The 24,254-nt window shown below is 42.5% G+C and overlaps 1 protein-coding gene across 2 annotated transcripts in view; it reads right to left on the bottom strand.

The window, feature by feature from the left end:
* Positions 1-24,254, bottom strand: part of DEPTOR (DEP domain containing MTOR-interacting protein) — a 205,586-nt gene that overhangs the window by 103,664 nt on the left and 77,668 nt on the right. For both annotated transcript variants that reach the window (XM_006830674.1, XM_006830675.1), the window contains one exon: positions 7,415-7,593. In XM_006830674.1, coding sequence (XP_006830737.1) covers positions 7,415-7,593 — 179 coding nt within the window. The remainder of the gene's footprint in view (positions 1-7,414; positions 7,594-24,254) is intronic.

Below are 24,254 nucleotides of genomic sequence, written 5' to 3'. Positions count from 1 at the left end.
GTTCACCAAGAGCCACCACAAGCTTCAGTGACTGGATGATCAGAGCTCAACCAGAAGTAAAAAGAAGAGGAAAAAAACCAAAAAAGTATTCCAATACAATTTGATGAACCTGATCTACACCAATGGAAGCAGTAGCTCAAAAGAGGGAACAAGTCTTTACAGCAAGAATCATTCCCACCCCCTCCACACACAGAGTAGACAGGGATGGGCAACTTGGACACTGGCTACCCAAAATGGGGGGCGGGGAGCTACAAAGGCAAGAAGTGACTGGCTTACAAGCTTTCAAGAGGGAACCTAGATCCAGAGGGCCTGGATGAAGGTAGAATCTCCAGTGAGTAGTATTCAATCTGTCTAGGCGGGGCTGATGCAATGAAATGCAGACAGGTCTCTTGTGATACAATAGTGAATAATTGTTATCAGGACTGATTGTGAGGGTCGGAAATGTAAAGGTAGATGTTTTATAGCAAGGAGGGGAGTGATTAACTTTTCAGTCTAGGAGCGGAGGTCCCTGGGACCATCAAGGGAGAAGAGCAGAGAGCGGGACCCTACCCAGAGAAGCAGCGATGCCTGAAATGGAGCCAGAGATGATGACGTGGAGCAATGGAGCAGCTGGAGACTTTAGATCCAGAGAGGGAGAGCGACTGTGTGCTGAAGACCTGGGGGGTATAGAGGGAAGGATTGCATGGAGGGGATTGTTAACCATGGCAATGAGACAATATACGATAGAATGGATGTAAAACTAATGTTTTCCCATGTAAACTATCACATAATTCACAATAAAACATTTAAGAAAAAAAAAAAAGAATAGTGAAAAAAAAAAGAGCCACCACAAAAGAAAGACCTAACAATCTATTTCTGAGAAACCAGCCACTGACAATCCTCTGGAACTCCACTCTCCTCTGACACTCATGGAGGTACCAGGAGTCAGGGGGGCCTCGAGGGCAACTGGTACTGGACTTCCAGAGCTAGACTGTCCTCCATCTGTGATCTAAAACACTGGAGGGAAGAGGTTAACTCCCATCTGGGTCTGACATCCAACCTCCTTCGCAGCTGATCTCAAGTTCTTGCCACACAGCCGGCTGTCTGAGGGAATGCCTCAGCACCCATGCGCCATGGGAGAATGGGAAAACGACAGCTTGTCCTCCAGCAGCTGGGAGGAATGGGTATGGGATGTACGTGACACTGGTTTGTGTGCCGCCAAGATATAGATATAGTTTTTATACAAAAAGGAAAGAAAGAAGGCTTTATGAAGTGTTGAAACTGTTGAAGTGCTCTGATTAACTCTTTCAAAGAGGAAATTATACGCCTGGACAGAGCGGCAGTCGCCTGATGATCCAGGGTCAGCTGCTGCAGCTGTGAGCAATTTGCCCACGTGATGCTCTGGTTTCCATCTCCCTCCAGTTAAGGGAAAGAGTACTGGAGAACAGCAATGGGAGGTGGGGAGATATTTCATGAAAATAAAGAACAACCATTTGCAAATGTTACACAAAAATCTCCAGGTACCTGGGTTGCTTTACAGGGAAAGGGATTCTTGTCCATTTAATGGGCAAACCCTTTTGAAAGTTGCTGTAAGAGCTGATGCAGTGGAAGTTGAGAATCACTTGCCTTGTCTACTGGGGCTGGCAATTAGCACCCAATCTTCTTTTGTGATTATTAGCACTTCTTCTGACATCAAACTGCCTTGGTTTGAGTCCTAAATCTACCCCTTGCTATACTAGCTCTTGTCTTCAGCAAGTTACTCAATCTCATCTAAAAAACTAGGGTATGTAATTCACAGAGCTGTTGAGAGGAATACACGAGCCAACAAGTAGAGTGCTTCAAACAATGGCACATAGGAGGGGCTTGATGAATTTTTTTAACTGTTGTTTAGAACTGATCGCATCAAGTACAAAAGCTGGCATTTGAGATCCTAACAATAGATACTGTGCTAAAAGTTTCTGGCACCATGCTATGATTTCACAACAAGTCTGCACAGGAGAGAATGAACACAACAGCCCAAGTAGAGAGGGCCTGCTTGTGGGGCTAGCCTACAGTTAGCATCTGGGAACGTCCTCTTTGGAAAATTCCCTAATTACTAACTGATAAGACTGTTTTGTCCACCTGGGCCACTGAGTTCTGCCCTAGCAGGCTGCCTAGACTGTTGGTGTAGTGTGATTTATGGAAAACACCTGCTTTTCCTTTGCGTGCTTAGAGTATCCTAGCTGGTTTGGCAGGCTAAGATAGTCCCTGCTTACATGACTGTTGCTGTTGTTAAGTGCTGTCAAGTCGGTTCTGACCCACAGCGATGCTGTATAGGGTTTCTGAAGAGCGGCTGGTGAGCTTGAACCACTGACTTTTTGGTTCACACCGACCTTGCAGTCCAGCACATTAACCCACAACGTAAGAAATTCTGAGACTCAAGAGCAGAAGGATTGCACACGTGTTATTATTTACGTTTCACTGCTGTTAGAAGGAGAGAATTCTATGTGGCTCCGAAGAGGAAGAAGGACAGAAGAAGCTTGTGCCTCCATACCCCGCCGGGCTGTGTTTTGCCCTTGCCGGTCCTGCTGCGTATCCCTTCACTAGAATCAGTCTGAGCCGTGAGTACAGGAATACAAATTTGGACTCCTGGTAAAGCACCAAGCATGCAGGTGGTCAGGGGCTCTGGAACAACTTTCTAAGGTACGTAATGTGACTCTCATCCCACACACTGAAAACTCCAAGGGAATGGAAGGACTTAGCTATGGTCACTCAGCTAGAATCTGAATCCAGTGTGTCTCCTTCCAAAGCCAGTGCTCATTCCACAGTGCAGACATCACCACCCAATGACCCACATCAAAAGTATAGCGTCTGGTAGCCACCAAGTACCTATGTGAGTGTGAGAAAAGATTTCTTCTCTGTAAAACTGTGCTAGACACCTATGTTATAGAACTGCACTGAAGATTAACTGAGATTATATACATAATATATAAATTATGGGAGTCCTGGTTGGTACTATAGGATAAGCACTCAACTGCTAACCTCAAGGCTGGAGGTTCAAATCCATCAGCCACTCCTCGGAAACCCTATACAGGGTCGCTATGAATTGGAACCAGCTCGAAGGCACTGAGCAACTAGAAGAATATAAATCATATAGATGAAGTTTATGTATGTGTTTAATACATAATATGTTTAAAACCTATAAAAATGTTTAGCCCAGTGGCTGGTGCACTGTAATTCTCAATAAATGAAAGAACTGGATAAATATGTACATATGTGATTGATTTATGGGGTGGGGAGGCCTGCAAAAAGTTTGTGGAAAAATCCCACGGTCTTTTCATCCCACTTTCCCATGACTTTTGAAGCCCCCTTGTACATACATACATACATACACACTTGGGTACATGCACACACATATATACAGATAAATATGTATGCAAGTTAATTACTCATCAAACAAATTCTGTCTTAATTATAATGCATCCATCACCATTCAGAAATGAAGCTAGTTAGGATTTGATAAGATGGCCTGATTTTTACACCTCCTATTTTCAATCTAGGGAATCACTTTCATCCAGAAACCTGCTGCTTAAAGCCTAAAAGATGACTTTTAAAATGTTTTACCTATGAAATTGAGTATTAGCGGACCATTCAGAGTTTTGCTAAGGATACGGAAAAGCATTTATCATGAACTCTAACATACACAGATAGCTTGGCCTAAAGTTACTCAGAGTTAGAACACTCACTTAGAAATGACTTTCTGGTGGGAAAACAAGCTTGCTTGCCATCCACGGATTCTATAAATAGAATATTTAATCTTCCAAAAACCACGGAAAGCAACTTCTGTGGTTCAGATTTGCTAATGTCTTTATTGTTCCCTTTATATATTTCATGTATATGTATATGTTGTTGTTTAGTGTCACTGAGTCAGTTTTGACTCATAGTGACCCTGTGTAGGGTTCCCAAGGAGCAGCTAGCAGGTTTGAACTGCCGACCTTGTTGTTCACAGTCCAGTGCTGATCCTACAGCGCCACACTAGAAGTCCATAGCATTACAGAATTACACTACAACTACAGTGTAAGGAGCTCTGGTAGCGTAGTGGTTACGAATCGGGCTGGGAACCTTAAGGTCAGCGGTTCGAAACTACCAGCCGCTCTGCGGGAGAAAGATGAGGCTTTCTACTCCCGTAAAGATTTACACCCTCGGAAACCCTGTATAGGGTCGCTATGGGTAGGACCCGACTCGATGGCACTTAACAACAACAACAACAGTGTAAGTACTCACTCCATGGAAGACATTTAGAAGCCATTCCTTTCATCATTTATCTTCTCTGACATCGAAGATTGTCAGGATGAGTCAGTGTGCTGTAGGAAGGCTGTTTTCTCTCCTAGAACTTGGGATCACCTGACTTACTATGGAGCAAATATAACAGATCTAACGGAAGCCCAAGTACACACTTTTCACTGTAAAAAACCTCAAATACTCGGTTGTTGATAAGTGTCGTTGAGTTGGTTCTGACCCACAGCAACCTTGTATAGTGTTTCTAAGGCTGTAAATCTTTCTGGGAGCAGAAAGCCTCATCTTTCTCCTGTGAAGTGGCTGGTGGGCTTGAACTGCCAATCTGTGGTTCTCAGTCCGGGGCTTATCCTACAGAGCCATTGTGCTCCCTTGGTCACTCAAATCACCCAATTTCACTTTATTATTAACAAGATACATTTGAACATTACCATTTGAGTATCTCAGATAAATTACTTAACCTACTGGTACCTTTGCTTCCTGTTCTGTAAAATGGAGATAAGAAAAATCTTCTCTTCACAGTGTTTACGGAATCCTGGCGTAGCACTGTAGGATAAGCAGTAGACTGCTAAATGCAAGGTCAGCGGGTGGTTCGAACCCACCAGGCACTCCATGGGAAAAAGATGTAACTTTCTCTTCCTGAAAAGCTTTACAGCCTCAGTAACCCTATACAGGGTCGCTATGAGTCGGAACCAACTCAACAGCACTTAACAACAACAGAGTGATTGAGATTTTTCACAGAGAATAATGTGTATTTGGGGTTAGTTAGTTCTGTTCCATTTGCTCCATAGTAAGTCAGGTGATTCCAAGTTCTAAGAGAAACACAGCCTTCCTAAAGGAGCACACTGACTCATCCTGATGATCTCTGAATTGCTTTGAATTGATTTCCAAGGAGTAATTACACTCTAGTTACAATATGACTGGATTGTTAGCTGCCAGGGCAATGGTTCAAACCCACCAGCCATGCCTCAGAAACCCTATGCAGGGTGGGTTTACAGTCCAGTGCTTATCCTACAGCACTAACACCAGGAATCCTGCAAGGGTCTAGCCTAGTTAAATGGAATCCTGGTGGCATGCTGGTTAAGAATTAGATAGTAATAACTGAACAGGAGGCAGTTCAAACCCACCAGCCACTCTGTGGGGAAAGGGTGTAGCAGTGTGCTTGTGTACAGATGTGCAGCCTTGGAAACCCTACAGGGCAGTCCTACTTTGTCCTGTGGGATCGTTCTGAATCCGCATTGACTGAATAGCAACAATAAATCAGGTTTCAAAAAATGTTAAATGCTGGACATGACTCTAAATTTATGAATCACCAAAGGGTTTCATCTAGAAAACACTGCTATAAATAATTTCTAAAGTTTCTTTCACCTCTGTAATTCCATCATTATCTTCTGAACTGTAGTATAGGAATCCAAAGGCCTGGATGAGAGGGAAGCTCAGAGCAAGAACAATACAAGGATCGTCTTTCATATTGCCTCTTAGACATTAATGTCTTCCTGGGCCACAGTCCTTCCCTCGCTGTTCCACCCTACACCTAGCAGTTATGTTACTAAATGACAGAAACTTACAAAGAGCAGAGCACAGATTCCAAGGGCTTCACGTGTACCTAATTTTCTCCTACAAGCGCCCTGTCAAGATATCACTAAGTTACAGCTGAGAGAGATAGGTAGCTAATAAGTGCAGTGTTGGGATTCCAGAGTCGAGATTCTTGTGATAGCCTTCTTTCAAGATGCCGCCAATGAGTCTTGCTTCCTGGTATTCATGCCACTCTGTTGTCCCCCCCCACACTGAAAAGTGCTAACCCAGTAATCCACATCATATTGAGGGAATGGCACTGTGGGACTCCCAAAGCTACGTTAGAAAAACATGGTGGCTTCTACCTGGCACTCTCTCAGGCTATTTATGTGAGAGAAGCCAGCTGCCATGTCATGAGAATTCTCAAGTCCTGTGACAATGGCCTGAAGATGCCTGGCAGCAGTTTGATAAAGCATACGAGTGACCAATTTTAGAAGTGAATCCTCCAGTCTGTCAAACCTTCAGATGACTGTTCAAACAAAACAAAACACACACACACACTGCTGTGGAGATGATTCTGACTCATAACTGCAGCCCTCGCCAAAATCTGGACTGGAATCTCAAGAGAGACTCTGAACCAAACTGCCCAGCTAAGCCTCTCCACTGAAACTGAGAGAGACAGCAAACGACTGTTGGTCCTTTACACCCCTATGCTCTGAGGTAATATTTTTATACAGCAATAAATAATGAATACAATTTTTAACCAATAAGCTGTATTACTGTTGTTAAGTGATGTCAAGTTGGTTCAGATTCATAGGATCCTGTATTGCAGGGATAGGGAATGTCCAGCCCTTGAACCATACAAGGCCCTCACAATCATTTTATGTGACCCTGCCAAGGCCTTCACAATTCCAGCTGTCACATTTAGGGGTGAGTTAATTAAATTTTGGACGAAATATGGCAGGTTAATTTTTAAGTTGATAATTCTGTATGGTCTGTGAATGATGTTATAAATTCTGGCAGATCAAAAGTTTCCCCATCCCTGCTGCATAGAGTTTCCAAGGAGCTGCTGGTAGGTTTGAACTGCTGACCTTGTGATTGGCAGTCCAGTGCTGACCCTACAGAGCCAAACCAGAAGTCCATAAGCTATACTGCTTCATTCTAACTCAGCCCCATAAAGAAAGTACAAGCTTTATGAAGCCCTTTAGACTAATTTTTCATTGTAGTGGCTCGTATAATGCAGTTCATCACATTTTCATTCTCATCTCCCCACCAACCTTGTGGGAGGCATATACTTCCCCAGTCCATTGGTGTTGCGTTTGACCCTGTGACTCGCTCCAGCTAATTGGATTGGGGAGGCTGTGACGTTACACCACACCAGAGCATCTTTTTTGCGGCACTCCAAAGATCTACCTGCCCTCATCTATGAAAACAGCAGAGGGCGGCTGTTCCTTTAGCCAGGGTCCCAGAATGAGAAGGTAATGGACAGGCTTGAACTTGACCCCCAGCTTGGAACCAAGCCAAGCAGAGCCCAAGCAAAACTGCAGAAGATTCATAGACCCATGAGTGAGAGATGCATGTGTGTTGTAAGCTACAAGACTTAAGGCTGTTAGTTACTGCAATCAATGCTACCCGACACACTCACCATGTTGTATGATGCCATGTTCCATGAGTCGGTTGCAGAGCTGCTCCGCTTCCTTCCGGGTGGTGGCCTCACCTTCCTGCACGAGCCAATCCAAGAATTCAGATGCCATGAAGGTGCGCTCATACTTGACTCCTTCCTCCTCCCTGGGCTGCAGAAGAGTATTTTCAGGACTCATCAGCCTGAGGAGAAAGAAAGGGTCAAAAGAAAGAAAGAAATCAGTACAGAAAACAGTCTTCCCCAGGAAGAACAGAGCATGTTTGAAGCCCTACAGCTTAGGCTTCTGTGAAGTGTCCCAGCAAAGTTGGCAGACAGAGAAATGTGGTTGTCTTACACTTTTACAAATGGCACTTCCAAGAAGAGGGTCTATTGCAGAAGTCAACAGAACGTAATTTGTTTTTTCTGGAAAACTAGAAAAAAAATTGGAAATGCAATCCCAACTCTATCATCAGCCATCTTGAAACCAAATTACAATTCAGTCCACTCCACCAACTCCCGCCCTATTTTTCTGAAAAGGCTAGTATTCTTTTACTAAAGGTACCATTCCATTTCCCATGACACTATGCTAGTAAGTAGACTATGGAGATTACTCCTCTGCAATCTCCTTCCACCTACCTTCCCAAACATCCTCAACTCCTTAGGTTTCTGACCTCAACAAACCTCCAAAAGAGCTCCCACTGAGGCCAAGAGTAGTCTCCCTTGCATCCATTGTTTGACTCCTCATTTTGGTTGACTGTAATATCATTAGAGATTTTCCACCCTCTAGTTTCCACTCTGCTCAGCCAGAGGGACAACACACTGGACTCTTTCCCTCTGGACCTACTTCTCTTTAAGACATTTTTTTTTTTTTTTTGTCATTATTGTTTCTTCTCATTCTTTTGGATTTTAAATGCCAGGATTCCTTAAGATCCAATCCCCAAATTCCTTCTTTTCTCATTCTATAGTTCCTTAGTTGAATTCTCTCGTACCCTGGCTTCCATTGCCATTCAGGCGCCATAGATGCACAGATTTCTGTCCTCTGACCAGGCCTCTATTCCATGCAGCACCCTTACCCCTAGACCTCTGTACCCATATAGGCATCTTGAAGCTACCTCAAACTTAATAAACCAAAAATAAACTCATATTCTTTTCCCCAAACATGGTCCTGCTCCAGTGAATGCTTCCACCCACCCTAGGCCAGAAGATATCATTCTTGACACCTCTACCTTCCTCATCCTCCATCCAGCCTTTTGGTATGACCTGTGAATATTATCTCCCAAATCTCACTTATAGCTATCCAAGCCTTCCCATCTCAGGTACCAGCATGCCCCAATCTAAAATACCAACACCTTTAACCTAGATTACCACGATGACTTCTTAACAGGAGTATGCCAAGCATCCACTCTTGTCCTCAATCCAACCTCAAGTACCTAAACTCAGACCCAGCAATTAAAATGATATTCTAAATCATTTCAAGTCCTAGCCCTTTTGAAAATACACTTCAATGTCTTCTCATTGCTTTTAGGATAAAAATCAAAATCCTCAAAATGGTCCAGAATGTGTGCATGATCCAGGTTCCTATTTCCATTCAAACCATTTTCACCTCTTTCCTCTGTGTACTCCAGTCCTACTGTTCTTATACCACAGGGCCTTTGAATATGCTGTCTGCTCAGCTGAAATGCTTTCCCCATCTCTCCGTAAATCCTTCTGTTCAACTCCTTCCTCACTGCGTCTCAGTTCTTGTCACGTCTCTACTGATTGGCCATTGTACTGCTCCCTGTACATTTCCTTCAAATCATACATCAGTTTGTGTGATTATCAGATTAAAATCCCAGCTTCCCTACTTATAAGCAGCAAGAGGGTACAAAGTATATTTTTTCCATAAAATGTGGTTAAATGAAAAACTGGACCCCATAAACTGCCACTGTGTCTACTTCCTCTTTAAAACTATTCCTGATACGTTTCTGTCTTGCATATGAAAGTTTGGCCTGCTTGTGTAAAAACCTTCATTTCTTCTCATGCTAACTTTAATATGGAATATAAGTTGAATCATTAAATGCTAAGGAAGGAAGAAACCTTTGTAATCTAATTCCTTCAACATTCACAGAAGAGAATTCTAGTTTTCACTAAAATGAGAAACGTTGAATTGACAGTATTCAGCATACTGGTGAAGGAAATTGAGCAAGGTCATGCTAACAAGTACTTTGTATATGTTTATAAAGCAATTCATTGGAGAACTGATATTTACAGAGACACCTGTAAAATTGTCCATTCATATGGTGTTCATTTCCAATGCAATAGGACTTAGAGCCTAACTCTGCTGTGGAAAGAACACTGGTCTGAGAATTTGAAGATTGAAATTTATCCAAATGTTTCGCTTAGTAACTGTGAGATGCAAAGCAAGCCACTTTTCTTTTTTAAGCCTTGTTGTTCTCAAGAGGATAATGGTATTCTCACCCAGCAGCTGTGAGAATGAAATGTGTCAGAGAATCAGTGTTAAAACATAAAAGAAAATGTACATACAAAGTGTTACCACACTACTTGACTACTCATGGTGTCTACATCAGGGCATGATGAACTTGTGCCTGATGGCTATAAATGATGGGCTGCATTGGGCAAATCTGCTGCAAGTGACCTCTTGAAAGTGTTAAAAGAGCAAAGATGTCACTTTGAGTATTAAGGTGTGCCTGACCTGTGCCATGGTATTTTCAATTGCCTCATATGCATGTGAAAGCTGGATAATGAATAAGGAAGACAGAAGAAGAATTGATGTGCTCGAATTGTGGTGTTGGCAAAGAATAATGACAGAACCATGGACTGCCAGAAGAACGAAATCATTCTTGGACGAAGCACAGCCAAAATACTCCTTAGAAGTCAGGATGGCAAGACATCGTCTCACATACTTTGGACATACTGTCAGTAGAGTCCAGTCCCTGGAGAAAGACATCATGCTGGTAAGGATAAGTCAGCAAGAAAGAAGAAAGACCCATCAATGAGATGGACTGTCACAGTGGCTGCCAACAGTAGGCTCAAACTTAACAACAATTGTGAGGATGGTCCAAGACTGGGTAATGTTTCATTCTGTTGTACAAAGGGGTCACTATGAGTTGAAACCAAAACAGCACCTAACAACAACCACAAACTGATTAAAAATGAAGTCTCTACTTCCCTCCAATATTCCTAATAGAGTCTTCCAAGCTCTGCTTCTTCAAAGCCATAGTTTGGGAACAGAATGAGGAAGTAGGTGACTGATACAGACTAGCTCTGCAGTTTCTCACTGCTTCAGTATCTTCCATGAGGAAGAGAATACCTGTTCCACTTCCCTCGCTGGATTACTGTTACCCCCAAAACTTTTTGAAAATAAAAGTTTGAAAGTTGTAAGTGTATAACTGCATGCTGTTATTACTAAGACTATTCATAAAGCTATTCCACATGTAACGTAAAATCATTTTAAAAACTCAAAATAACATTAAGTTGACCTTTTCCCAAGTCATTTCCCTTCGGCGCCTTAATTCAGTCTTAGTAATAGCTTATAGGCTGCTTTCCAAGGGTCAGTAACAGCTGAGTGGGTACAAATATTAAAATAAAACTACTGCTGTCAAGTCCATTCTGACACAGAGACCCCATAGCATTAAAATTTCTATTTAATATAATATCGTTCAGTCCCTTCTTAGAAGGTGGAAAGGACAAAGAGTTCATGGGAAACTGGAATTAAAGAAAATTCAATGTTTCTGCAAACTTTTTGAAGCTTCCTCATACACACCAATGTAAGTACAGACCCAAAAAGATATTCAAGAGGAGATTATATTCAAAGATGGTTACAATCGTTCCTCCCAGGTTTCTTTGCATGTTAACACGACTCCACTGCTTCCTCTATCAGGAGGGTGTGTTAATTGCTACTTTCCTTGAATCTGAGATGGCTTTGAAACATGAATAATATGACTTACCCATCAGCTGCTCATTGGAAACTCTATCCAGGGTCGCTATGAATCAGCAGTGACTCAATCGCACTTAACAACAACAACAGCAAGGTTAGGCTTTAAGAAGTCTTGACCTGCTGCTGCCTTCTCTTAAAATGCTATCCTGAGACTGCAATGTAAGAAAAGAGGCCTAGCTGACTGGAGAAGAGACCACGTGGAGAAGAGATGAAGTGTCCAGGTGGCTGCTAGTACCAATGGTCAGACATGGCAGTGGGGCCATTTTGGACCTTCCAGTCCCACTGACCCTCTAACAACCATACGAGTGAGCCCAGGTGAAACCAGTAGAAGAGCTACCCATCAAACCCACACAAATGGGAGAAATAAAACTTCATTATAATTTTAAGATACTAAGTTTTAGGGGAATTGGTACAGCAGCAATACATAACTGGAACACATGCATATCAGTGGACAGTCGGGACAAACACATAGAAATCTCACACTTAGAGATTCTCACACAGCCTGGAAAGTACTGCAGGACTGATATAGTGACTCCTGGAAAGTTCTGGGGGAAAGTGGCATCAGGTCACATGGAACAAAACCTGGGAGCTGTACTGATGATGGGATTCTAGGAAGAACTGAAGGTGCCATGGACATACACAAAGAATAACACCATTTCTGTTCTTTTGACCTTCAAATAACAACTTTTGGGGTGAAAACAGAAAACCTTGCCTTCTCAGTTTTCTAGTCTTTGACATGACTTCCTCTAGGAAATCTCTGATTCCCACAAACCTGGACCCTGCCCCAGTCCTACAGCCTACCAGAGTTCCCTGTGAGTCCCATCTCGGAGCTCTCGAGAAATGGCAGGAAGGGTACAGAGCAAAGCCCTGTCTGCTCTATCTGACAGTTGGTCATAGTTGGTCCTCAAAAATTATTTGAATGAATAAATGAAACTGATTTCTATAAGATCCATCATTATCCAAGTGTATATTAAGACTTTGTGCAATGGTGAGATGCCTCTAGGGTATGCCTGCCCTTTTGATCTTCTCCATTTAAAATTCAGACAGATTCCTGGCATTTATCCCTGTTTCTAACCATGTTGTCCTTTCAGCTCAGCTATTTTTCTTTCAGGGTGTGGGAGGACAAGTGCACGAGGTTAATTTGTGTTACTTCTTGTAACCAGAACCCTGACTTGCCAGCTCTCAGGAGCTCCAGTGAAATAGCTGGTGGCCTGTGGACAAGTGGTTGGTAAGCTGCTTCTGCCAGTGTGTGCTTTAGAAAGCTGGCAGGCCTGCCTTGGTTGCTTCAGTCTGACATTTAAAACGTGCCCCACCGCCCTCTGCTCATCCTTATTTCATTTCCTCTTATAATCAACTCATGTCCCTACCCGGGTTCCTCTCTTAAAAGAAAGTCTTTCATGGGATTTGTTTTTAGCATGACTATGCAGTCATAGTGTTAAAGCAAGAATTGGATTTATGCTTGCTCCAAGTATCTTTGGCACAACACCCCAAAACTTGGTGTTTTAAAACTACCACCCTTTAAGTACCTGGTCCGGTGGGTTCCCTAGGGCTCAGTTGGGCAGTTTTACTGCTCTGGCTTGGGGTAACTCACGAGCTTGCAAACTCCTGGTGGCCAGAGCTGAATGTGTGGCCTCTTGGTCCTCCAGTGCACTGTCATTACACTCCCATATCTTCTAAATGTCATAACTTTAGCTCTTACATTTAGACCTATGATCCATCTTGAGTTAGTTTCATATGTAGTATAATGTAGGGGTCCAACTTCATTCTTTTGCATGTAGATATTCATTTGTCCTAGCACCATTTGTTTGAAAGCACTATTTCTTTTCCTACTGAACTATCCTGGCATGCTTATCAAAAAACAATCAAGTATACTGAGTCTTAACACCTAGGCTCAGAAACCTGGGCAAATTACTTGGCCAACATTCTATCAATCAGCTATACACTCAGATCAGATTCAAGTCGAGAGAATATATTTGTCATCTCTTCATGGGAAGAGCAGCATGTGCATAGAGGAAGAGGTGAAAAGACTTGGATCCATCTTGGAAGACTGGTCACCACACCACTTTATTTTAGTCAGTAGAAGGGCAATTTCAAAATTTACAGCTCATTCACAGTTTTGTGTCGTCTCTTGCGTATTTATTAAGTATTTGTTTAACTTCATATATTTTTGTTAGTTCTGTTGAGTCGGTTCCAAATCATAGCGGTCCTCTATAGAGTTTCCAAGGAGTGACTGGTGGGTTGGGACTAGTAATTTTGTACTTATCCTGTAGCACCACAGATGTAAAGTCCTACAAACCTTGCTTCAAATCCTAACTCTGCCCACTTGTTAGTGAAGTGACTCTGCTTTTCCATCTGAATGCTTACAATAGGATCTGCTATGCAACTAAAACAATGCATGGAACCTCCACCAAGGTGACTAATACACCTTAAACACCAAAACGATTTTACCCATTATTGTAAAAGTTTTATTTGTGAAGCCAATACCAAAATATTATAAAATGGAAAAAAAAAGAAAAAAATACACACTTGCTTTTCTATAAACAGGAATAAGCATTCCATTTGAATTAATCATCAGAACTGTGGATAGTGCTCCAAGACATCTTCTATTTTACAGAATGAATTTTAGTCAAAATTTGCCACATGCTGGTCCATAATCAGGGCATATGTTCACACACCTTCTAAGTTTTTAAGCACTAATGAGTGCTAGCTTCCTGCAAGCATTCATGTGATTTCAATTGTGTATGTGAGCTAATTTCAATCTTTCCTGAATATGTATGTGAAGCACATTTCCCAGGTTCACTATTAACCCAGGGGGGGAAGGCACATTACAATGGAAGGAACTGCCACATTTAGGGGCCAGTACAGGAATAGCAACAAGCTGATAGTGATCTCCTCCTCATACACTGAAAATCTGTGGGAACCTGGGTGAACAGCTTTACAGGGGCACAAAGTAGGGGGGCAGTTCAAATGCACTGGGGGAAGGGAGCAGGCGGAAAAGATGTTTGAGAGAGATAGCTCTAGAAATCAAATCATGTGGTAATACCAATGATAAATTATTTCTTAAAGCACATTAGCAAACTCTACATATATGATATCTATTATTTGCCTTTAAAATGAAAAACTATTCACCAAAATGTTAAAAGTATTGCCACTGTTGGTAGCTTATGCCTTTTCTTTTTCTTCTTAATACAGTTCTTTTACTACTGAAAGTCTCCTCAAAGATAATGCACATTTTTGTAACAGGGGAAAATGTTATTAATAGAGACATTAAGAAAAGGTTCCTTTTAATGTGTAACTACAAGACCAGTTCCTGGAAAATGCTTATATTAATGGCTAATCTACCATAAACTAGCTATTTATACATTATATATTTAGATGTATGCTTTTAATATGCAATATTAAATGACTTCTGTGGTTAGCAAGAAAGTATTATATTTTTACACAACACACACATTACATGGTTTTCTTGGAACTGCACAACCTCTCGTGCATGGGCTTTCTATGTGTATTCTAAGCGTGTGCATGTCGTGCACATTATATATGAAAGTATGGTAATGGAAGAGATGCCTACATACGCATTGATACCTTTTGGTGCTGTGGATTAATGCGCTGGTCTGTAAGGTCTGTCTGAACTGCAAGATTGGTGGTTCAAGCTTACCAGCTGCTTCTTGGAAATCCTATACAGGGTCACTGTGAGTCAGAACCGACTCATAACGACCCTGGATAGGATTTCTAAGGCTTTAAATCATTGCGGAATCAGAAAACCTCATATTTCTCCTGTGGAGTAGCTGACAGGCTTGAACCATGGGCCTTGTGGTTCCTAGTCTAGTGCTTACTGTGTGGAGCCACCGCTATAATTTACAGACCAGAAGCTATACATATAAACTAATACATTTAAATTTCTTTTACAAAAATTAGGTTTAGAAACAGTAAATAGAAAGCTATTCTGTTCATACACATGAGTAAAAATATTGCAAGCTGGAAAGATGATGGAAAAGGAGAAACACAACAGTTTACACTGCTTGTCAACAAGCACCCTACACCTTCCTCCTTCACTTATCTCCATTCGATACACTGGATGTTGGTGCTGGTAAGTGTCCGCCAATGAGCCATGAATGCGCTTTCTCAGGAGAAGCTGGTGTGTTTCAACTGCTGACCTTGTAATTTGCCGGCCAGTGCTAATCTTACAGCACCACACCAGGAGTCCAGAAACTGAATAGAATGTACTGTTCTCAACCTTCACTCCTCACTCCAGCTCTTCCCTCATTTCTATTTCCCTTGAAAAATCCAAGCTAGTCTTCAAAGCAGACCCACTTTATACAGTAATGCAGGTTATTCATTGAACAAGGGAACCCAGCTCTGGGACAAGAGGGGGCTGAAGTTCAGTCCAGAGTCCTAGGGACCAGTCCTGTGCCAGAGTTAGCGGCTGCATCAACGTGAAGGAAAGAGTCTTAACTCCACAGAAGTGTTATGTGACATATGGGTGTTATGGGTTAGATTCTATATCCCCAAAAGATATACGTGAGTCCCAATCCTCAGTATCTGTGAATATGACCTTATTGGGAAGTAGTCTTTGCAGATAGCCTGAAGCCATAATACAGTAAAGTAGGTCCCAATCCAGTATGATTAATGTCCTTATATAGAGAAGGGATGGATGCAGGCAGAAACACAGATGCAGAGAGAAGACAGCCGTGTGAAGACAGAGCAGAGACTAGAGTGATGAATCTACAGACCAACCAACACCTGGAACTATTAGAAGCTAAAAGAAGCAAGTGAAAACCTTCAGAGAGAGCAGGGCCCTGCCACCTCGAGTTTGGACTTCTAGCTTCCAGAACTGTGTAAGAATCAATTCTATTCTTTTGCATTACCCAGTCTGCAGCACTTTCTTACTAGAGCCCTAGGAAACAAACACAGATTTTGGTACCAGTAAGTGGGGTGCTGCTGTAAGCTAAAAATGTGGAGGTAACTTTGGAGTTGAGTAACATGAAGGATCTGGAAGAATTCTGAGATGCTTTAATAGGAAAAGCCTCAATTGTCTTGCAGACACAGTTGGTAGAATTCAGTGCATTGAAGGGCTCAGAAAGGAGAACTGTAGAGAATGTTTCTATTATCTTAGAGAATACAAACGTTGTTGTTGTTGTTGTTGTTGTTAGGTGCCATTGAATCGGTACCGACTCATAGCGACCCTATACACTACAGAATGAAACACTGCTCAATCCTGGGCCAAACTCACTATTGCTGCCACGCTTGAGCCCATTGATATTGCCATTTTGCCAATCCATCTCGCTGGGGGTCTTCCTCTTTTTCTCTGACATTACCATGGACAAAATCCTGGTAGAAATGTAAACATTAAAGATGCGTCATAGAAAGAATGGATAAACTTATTGTTGTTGTTGCTAAGTACCATCAAGTTGGTTCCCACCCATAGCGACCCTCTATTGGGTTTCCGAGGAGCAGCTGGAGAGCTTGAACTGCCGACCTTAGAGTTCAAACGGCTTTGCAGTCTGGCCACACCAGGATTCCCTGGTATCTAATAAACTTGCTATTAGATACTAGAAAAAAGTGATCCTTGTTGTATATTGTAATACCCGAGACTCTGCTTCAAAGGACTAGATTAAGTCTCAATCTATGAAAACCATACCAACTAAGGCACAATCTACACAGATCTGTTCCTTTTTTGAAGTTGTGGTCACAACCATGGTCTAGCACTCATTCTCTCAATTTTTAATGCATTTTTGTTTGTTTTGTTTCTTAATCCTCCAGCTCAACTAGAGATTGGTGCCTTGTTCAAATTGGTTTTATTTTTTAGAACCCTGAGCCCTGTGAAGGCCTATACATTACGAACACAACAGATATTTGACTGACTGAACAGAATACAACAGGCAACCGGAATGGAGAGTGTTATCTGTCTCTTAAAGATGAAATCCATTCCTCTTAGCTTGCTATTTGAAACTAGGAGAAAGAGGATTGAGAGTCTCTAGTGATGATTTTTGTGCTCTGAAGAAACTAATGTTCTGGAACCTAAGTTGTAGCTGTCACATCCCCCATGGCATTTAGGGTTGTTGTATTCCTCCATCATTTTCATAATCTGAATCAGAAGCTTTCTAGGACAGAAGTTTTGAATGAAACCCTAGGTCAATGCTGTCCTAAAACCATAAAATGATACAAGAAAGAGAAAAGAAAAATGTTCTTATCTTCAATTACAAATTATTCAAACCTTTGTGAGTCTTTTTAAACAACTGTCAAGAGAAATCTGGGTTCTCAAATAGATCATAAAAGTTCCTTTTTAAGGGACTGCTGACTACAGCAAAATTTTTGAAGGGGTCAGAGAAGGAAAATACAAATATTTTCCACTAATAGAGAATGATAGAGATGTGGCATGGCTGCACCCTTAAAGGCAGAGACCTTAGGAGAACTGGATGAACAACACAATCCTGTGGAGTAAGAAACAGTGAAGAAAAACTGAAGAGAACACCAAATAAAGAAAATAAAATGAGTAAATTTCAAAGGGTAAAACACAGTGACTTAAAAAAAAAAAAGAATAGGACTGTGGATCCCAGTCAGCGCAGTAGATTGTGAGCTAGGCTGCTGATCCCAAGGACAGGAGTTGGAATCTATCTACAAGTCACTCCCCAGAAGAAAGATGAACCTTCCTGCCTCTGTCAAGATTCACAGCATCAGAAACTCTATACAAGGTCGGTATGAGTTGTAACCAACTTGGGGACTTTACCATCACGGACTGCTAACCACAAGGTTGGCAGTTCAAACCCATCAGCTCCTTGGAAACCCTATGCAGGGTCACTAAAAGAACCGACTTGATGGCACTTAACAACAATATCCTTCTGCAGGCAATAGTGGATCACCTTTGCCTTGCATGTTTGTAGAAATGGTGTAAAAAGGAAGAGAAATAGACTCTGTTTTCTCTTTCTGACAGGTTCTTACATTGTACGACCGTCAAACTCCTGTTGTGGTTGTTGTTGTTAAGTGCCATTGAGTCGGTTCTGAATCATAGCAGCCCAATATAGGGCTTCCGAGAAGAGGCTGGTGAGCTTGATCTGCTGACCTTGAGGTTGAAACCAAGCTTGCAGTTCAGCACATTAATCCACAGTGCCACAGTTTCAAATCACTACTTCGGTCATTTTATTTACTCATTCAGTCACACAGTAAATACTTAAGCATTTTCTAAGTTCCCGGAGATAGAAAAGAAGACTTACTATTCAAAAGTTATCCTAAAGAGAACCAAGAACTGTAGAAGAATCCTGAGCTCGTGACAGTCCATCAGAGTAAGAGTCATGAGAGGTAATGACCCTTTTCTAAGACGATGGTCACTCACCACTTCACATTCCATTACGGAAAGCCATCTTGCCTTGAGTTCAACAAATGTATCAAACTCTTATGGCATCCTGTTGATACAATGGTTAAACAGCTGGCTGCTAACCAAAGGTCAGTGGTTCGAACCCACCAGCTGCTCCCGGGGAGAACGATGTGGCAATGTGGTTCTGTAAAGATTTCAGCCTTGGAAATCCTATGACGTGGTTCTACTCTGTCCCAGAGGGTGGTTCTGAGTCAGAATCAACTAGGCGGCAACAGATTTCTTTATTTTTTTAAATCAAGAAGCACTTACGGAATACCGGACCCTGCACGCGTCAATGGCAATAAAACAAAGGCTAAGTCAAGGTTCCTACTCTGAAGACCAGAGCAGAGCAAACAAAGTTCTTTGAAGTATTTACTTTGATTTCCCCTGCTCACTGGAAACCAGCAAAAGGTCATGAGTGCTAGAAGGTCAACTGCTAATCTCAGACTAAGGGAAAGGGACACTTGGAGAGCTGGAACCCCTGGCACTTAGGCAGATGGTTACAGATTGTCATCAGACCCTCAGCATGGGATAGGGGGAGGGAAGAGGAAGTCTGCCAAAGCAGAAAGGGGCCGAAGGGACAGCTCTTACAGTTGTTTTGGAATGTGTCACTGTGCCGGAAAGAAGTAAAATGAGACCCAACAACATCTCAATGCCACCCAAACTGGACCCAGTGCTGATCCAGTTGATGACCTGGTAGTGCAGATGACACTGAAGAGAAGGTGGCAAGGAAATCAGTCATGGATTGGCATTTCTGAACTGCTTTATCCAAGCTATGGCTGGACTCTATGGTTCTGAGTTTTCTCCTCCTAAACAGCAATGACAAAGCTTGTCTATGAGGTTGTTGTGATCATTCAAGCTGATCTGTATAAAGAGCCTAGTGTTTAGCCTGGTACACAGTGGCATGGAACCTGAGAACCACATGAGTACACACACACACACACACCTCTAAAGGGTTGAACAATAGTGCCAACTGATCAGAGAAATCAATCCCAAGTTTCTAGGGTGTGGGGTATAAGGGGTGGGGGCTAGCATTCAGGTGGAAAATGAAATAGAACAAGATCCAAAATTCATTTTAATTATCTAAAATTATACATATTAGAATATACTAACACTAACACTGGTACAAAAGTTCATTTCATTTAGGATATTAACCAGAGTAGAACACACGGGAGATGTTTTCTACAACATCATTTTGCTGGCTGGTGGCTCAACAGGTGTGTCGAGTTGGTGAAAATGAACTAAGCTGTATGATATTTACACTTCATGGATACTGTACTTCATTCACTAAAATGAAAAATTCTATCTGGATTGTCTTGCTTTTAGTATACAAGACTCTTGTTTTAGGAGCTCTGAAATTAATAAATGCTTTGTGTCAAGTTGGCGCTTTTTCCATTGCATGGGACAATGTCTTTGCTTTCTCTTGCAGCTCTGTGTGAAGGGACTATAATGAAGCAGGGATGCTTTCATTTAGCAAACAAAGCAACAAAAACAACAGCCACTGTACCCCTTGGAATCATCCCTGCATTTAAGGACAAAGACACCAACCAGGGAGGTCTGCATACAAAGCCCTTAATGATGGCTAAACACCCTCTTCCTCTAAAAACTTGCAGTTGCTGCTACCACTTAGATTATTTCTCAGATACCTGTGTTTCCTCTGCTCTGAATGAATGACTTTTCTCTCAGAAGTGGCCCCTCTTCTGTCCTGTGTCCCACCTCCCTTGCAGAGTGTTTGGCACAGCCTCACACTGCGTAATCCCCCTTGATCTAGAATCTCTGCACTTAAAAGCTCGTAAGAGTGTGAGTTCTAAATCTCTTCCAGATGGAATGAACTGACACTCAATGGGAGTTAGTTATTGGATTCAAATCATGCTGGGCATGATATTCAATTTCCACGAGTCTACTGTAAGGAATGTAACTGGTTTTTAATGCCAAGGGGTGGGGTGGGGCGAGTGACGAGCATGCTCTGTAGACACTTTTTGGTCAGGATCCCTCTGTACTAGGAGAAGGGTACAAAGCATACTACTGTGCCCATCACTTTCCTCACCTGTAATGTTGAAAAGGATTCCTTCTTAACGATAGTGGAAGGGTTAAATGAAATAATGTAAGAAAAAGATCAGGACTTAGAACTGGTTCAAAACAGTTCCATAAATGATAGCGTGAACAAGTGACGCATATGCGTTGCATAGCAACCAAATGCGTTACAGGTAGTATTTTGACGCAAATCAGAAACAAACAGCTGAGTGACGCTCAAAGGTGGTGACCAACTGTACTGATTTGAATGTGCGTTATTCCCCAGAGTTCTGCCAATGATCCAGTCTCCTGCGTCAGACACCTGAAGCTTTCAGGAGGAAAGACTGTGGCAAACTTTTGGAGAGCAAGATTACTGTCAATCACTGAAGCATTTTGAACTAGTTGTTGTTGTTGATGGTGGTGGTATGCTGTGGAGCGGTTCCGACTCGTAGCCACCCGGTATAGGGTTTCCGATGCTATGAATCTTTACGGGAGCACAAAGACTCATCTTTCTCCCACGGAACTGCTGGTAGTTTCAAACTAGCTTACGTTGAGGTTGGCAGCCCTACTCATAACCACGACGCTACCAGAGTTCCTTTTGAACTGGTTGGAAGCACTGCCAAATACTTAGCATGGTGTCTAAAGCACAGTAAGTGCTCTGTTAAATGCTGACTATAACCATGGCACCATAGGATAAGCATTGAACTGTGAACCACAAGGTCAGCGGTTTGAGCCCACTAGCCTCCCTGTGGGAGAAAGATAAGGCTTTCTGCTCCCGCAAAGATTTAAAGCCTCGGAAACCCTATGTAGGGTCAGTCACTATGGGTCGCAACTGACTTTGATGGTACAACTTCTCCAACTGCTCCTTGGAAACCCTATACAAGGTCGCTATGGATCAGAATCTACTCGATGGCACTTAACAACAACATCATGACTATTATTTTCTTTTCTGTATGTTTATGAGCAAAACCTATATACAACCAGTAGAATTGATCTTTGCCTATCAAATGTCTCCTGTTGGTTTTACTTAAATTTCAATACCCACAGTTTAGGAAAGGGAGGAAGGGTATGCCCACTGACTTCTTTCCTAAATAAGAATTGCCATGTACTTATTCAGTTATCCATCCATCTCTTCAGCATTCACTAGGCCCTTGCTATGCACTGAATGTGGATGCTCCAAAGTTGCCTAAGACCTAAAGGTCCATGACTTCAAAGAGCTTACAATCAAGCTGGATAGGCTGAAGCATCAAGAGCTTACAATCAAGGTTGATAGTCAAAAATATCAAGCACAATAGCCCTGGAGAGAGGCCTGCTGTGCATGAACCCAGGGTGCTATGGGAACAGAGAGGAAGGGAGGCAAAACCATGCAATACATGGCAATCATGCTCCTTACTGCCACAATGGTGGCTACTATGACAATCACGTCAGTTTTAACCATCACACCACAGGTGATACACACTCAGAGAAAAGAAGGAGCAGGTACATTCTCTATTTTTAGAGTGGACAATTTTACCTACCTGACCATTGAAGAAAATGGAAGAAAAAAATCCATCTCAGTTCTCTGGTGTATCTCACAGGCTCGACCAGTAGGTCCAGCAGGAAACAGCAGGCCATGCAAGGGGGCTAAGGGAAGGGAGTTTATGATACAAAGCATGGGCCTGGGCAGGGATAAGTAAAACTAAGGGCAATGGTGAAGATTCATGGTCTACCCTTATGCCTGAGGGGTAAGAAGAGAAGGTCATATTCAGAGCCAAGTGGGAAAGCTATATGGAAACAGCTTCAATAGTGGGGAAACTGGATGGGTATAAGAACCCTGAACTCACTCTCCTCCCTGGAATCTATCTCTTCCTGGATTCTCACACTGGTCAAACCAAACCAGAAGCCCAAGGGCAATGACGCCTGTTGACATGGACACACCATGTCAGCCTGGGACACACCATGGCTGTTCTTAGTTCAGTTGGTTCTGGAGGACAGAAGATTGCCCAGTCCTGTGTCATCTTCACATTCACTGGTGTGCTGGAGTCCGCTGTGGCAGCCACCGTGTATTTGGAATGCCTTCCACTCAGGAGGCATGTCATCCAGCGCATCTCGGGCAGTGTTCCGCTGTGGTCCACAGGATTTCCATTGGCTTCATTTTTGGAAATATATTGCCTAGCTTTGCTTCCTAGTCCGTTTTACTCTGGAAATTCTTCTAAAACTGAGGTCACCACCATGGGTGACCCTGTTGCTATCTGAAATGCCAGTGGGATAGGTTATAGTCTCATACTGTTGTTGCTGTTGTTAAGTGCCATAGATCCGGTTCCGACTCATAGCGATCCTGTATAGGGTTTCTGAGGAGTGGCTGGTGAGTTTGAACCACCGAGCTTGCAGTTCAAACCAACCTTGAGGTCGAGTGCTCATCCTACAGCACCACACCAGAACTCCAGAGTAACATGCAAGCCACCACAGAACAGCAAACTGACAGCTGAGTGGTGGGCTGGGGCACACACAAGGTTGGAAAAAAGAAGAGTGGATCAGAAAGGACAAAACATCGTCCAGTACAGACTGAGCAGCTCGTATTCTAATGCACACACTCACGTCTTTTATGCCACTTGAAGAAATGCAAGGATACTTAAACAACTATTTGCATTTTCCCTGACATATTAGAAACATGGCATGCCCTGTGTTCGATGAGACTCCACTAACCATTATCTCATGCAGTCCTCCCAGCAATCTTGTGAGACATGCATTTTCTTCTCAGTTTACAGATGAAAAAACCGAGACTCAGAAAGATCGAGTGTCTCACTAGTAAGCGGCAGGCAAAGAACTCCTTCCAAGTCTAGCATTCTTAAATGATTTTTCCGTTCTCCATGTTGGCAAGTAACTACAAGGATTGACTGGCAAAATCAACATTACATAAACTTGGTTTGCAGCCTTACAGTGACATGGCTGAGGGAAACTTGGCAGAAGTAACCAGTCCAAACCAATCTCCAGCCTCAGTGGATCCAGTTTGCTGTTCACCTTTCAAACTGTTTACCTTTCATTCAAGTCACTTCAAGAACTCTGTGGATGACAATTAGTGGCTTATGATTTTTGATAAGCACAGTTGTCCTATTGCCTGTTCTGCATGTTAACAAAGCTTTGAGATTGCAGTACCCAAGAGGGGGAGGTTTGGAATTGCCAAGAAACAGGAGAATGTGATTCCTACAACCAGATCCAAGGAGCTGGAATAAGCCAAGAGATGACACTATTTTTTAGGCCTATTTAAAAATCGATTAAGCTTGGTGACCAGGTTCATCAACGATAAGGGGAAGTGAAGGAAAAACAGCAATGAAGCTGTGAGTTAAGCCCTACAACATTCAATAGACTCCTGTGAACCCTGGTGGTGACCTGGCTGGCCAGCAGGGTGGCAAGACCTGGGGACTCGGGTCCAGAGTCAGTGACACAGCCACAGAGGACTAGAGTGGAGAGTGAAGTGTCCAGCTGATATGAAGAGAGGGCATATGCACAAGAACACCCACACTTGCAGATAATACCCACTTGACCTGGCTTCAATGACTGGATGATCAGAGCTCAACTAG

Source organism: Chrysochloris asiatica, unplaced genomic scaffold (genome assembly GCF_000296735.1).
Source record: "Chrysochloris asiatica unplaced genomic scaffold, ChrAsi1.0 scaffold00001, whole genome shotgun sequence".
Lineage (NCBI taxonomy): Eukaryota > Metazoa > Chordata > Mammalia > Afrosoricida > Chrysochloridae > Chrysochloris > Chrysochloris asiatica.
This window is presented reverse-complemented; position numbering and strand designations above follow the sequence as displayed.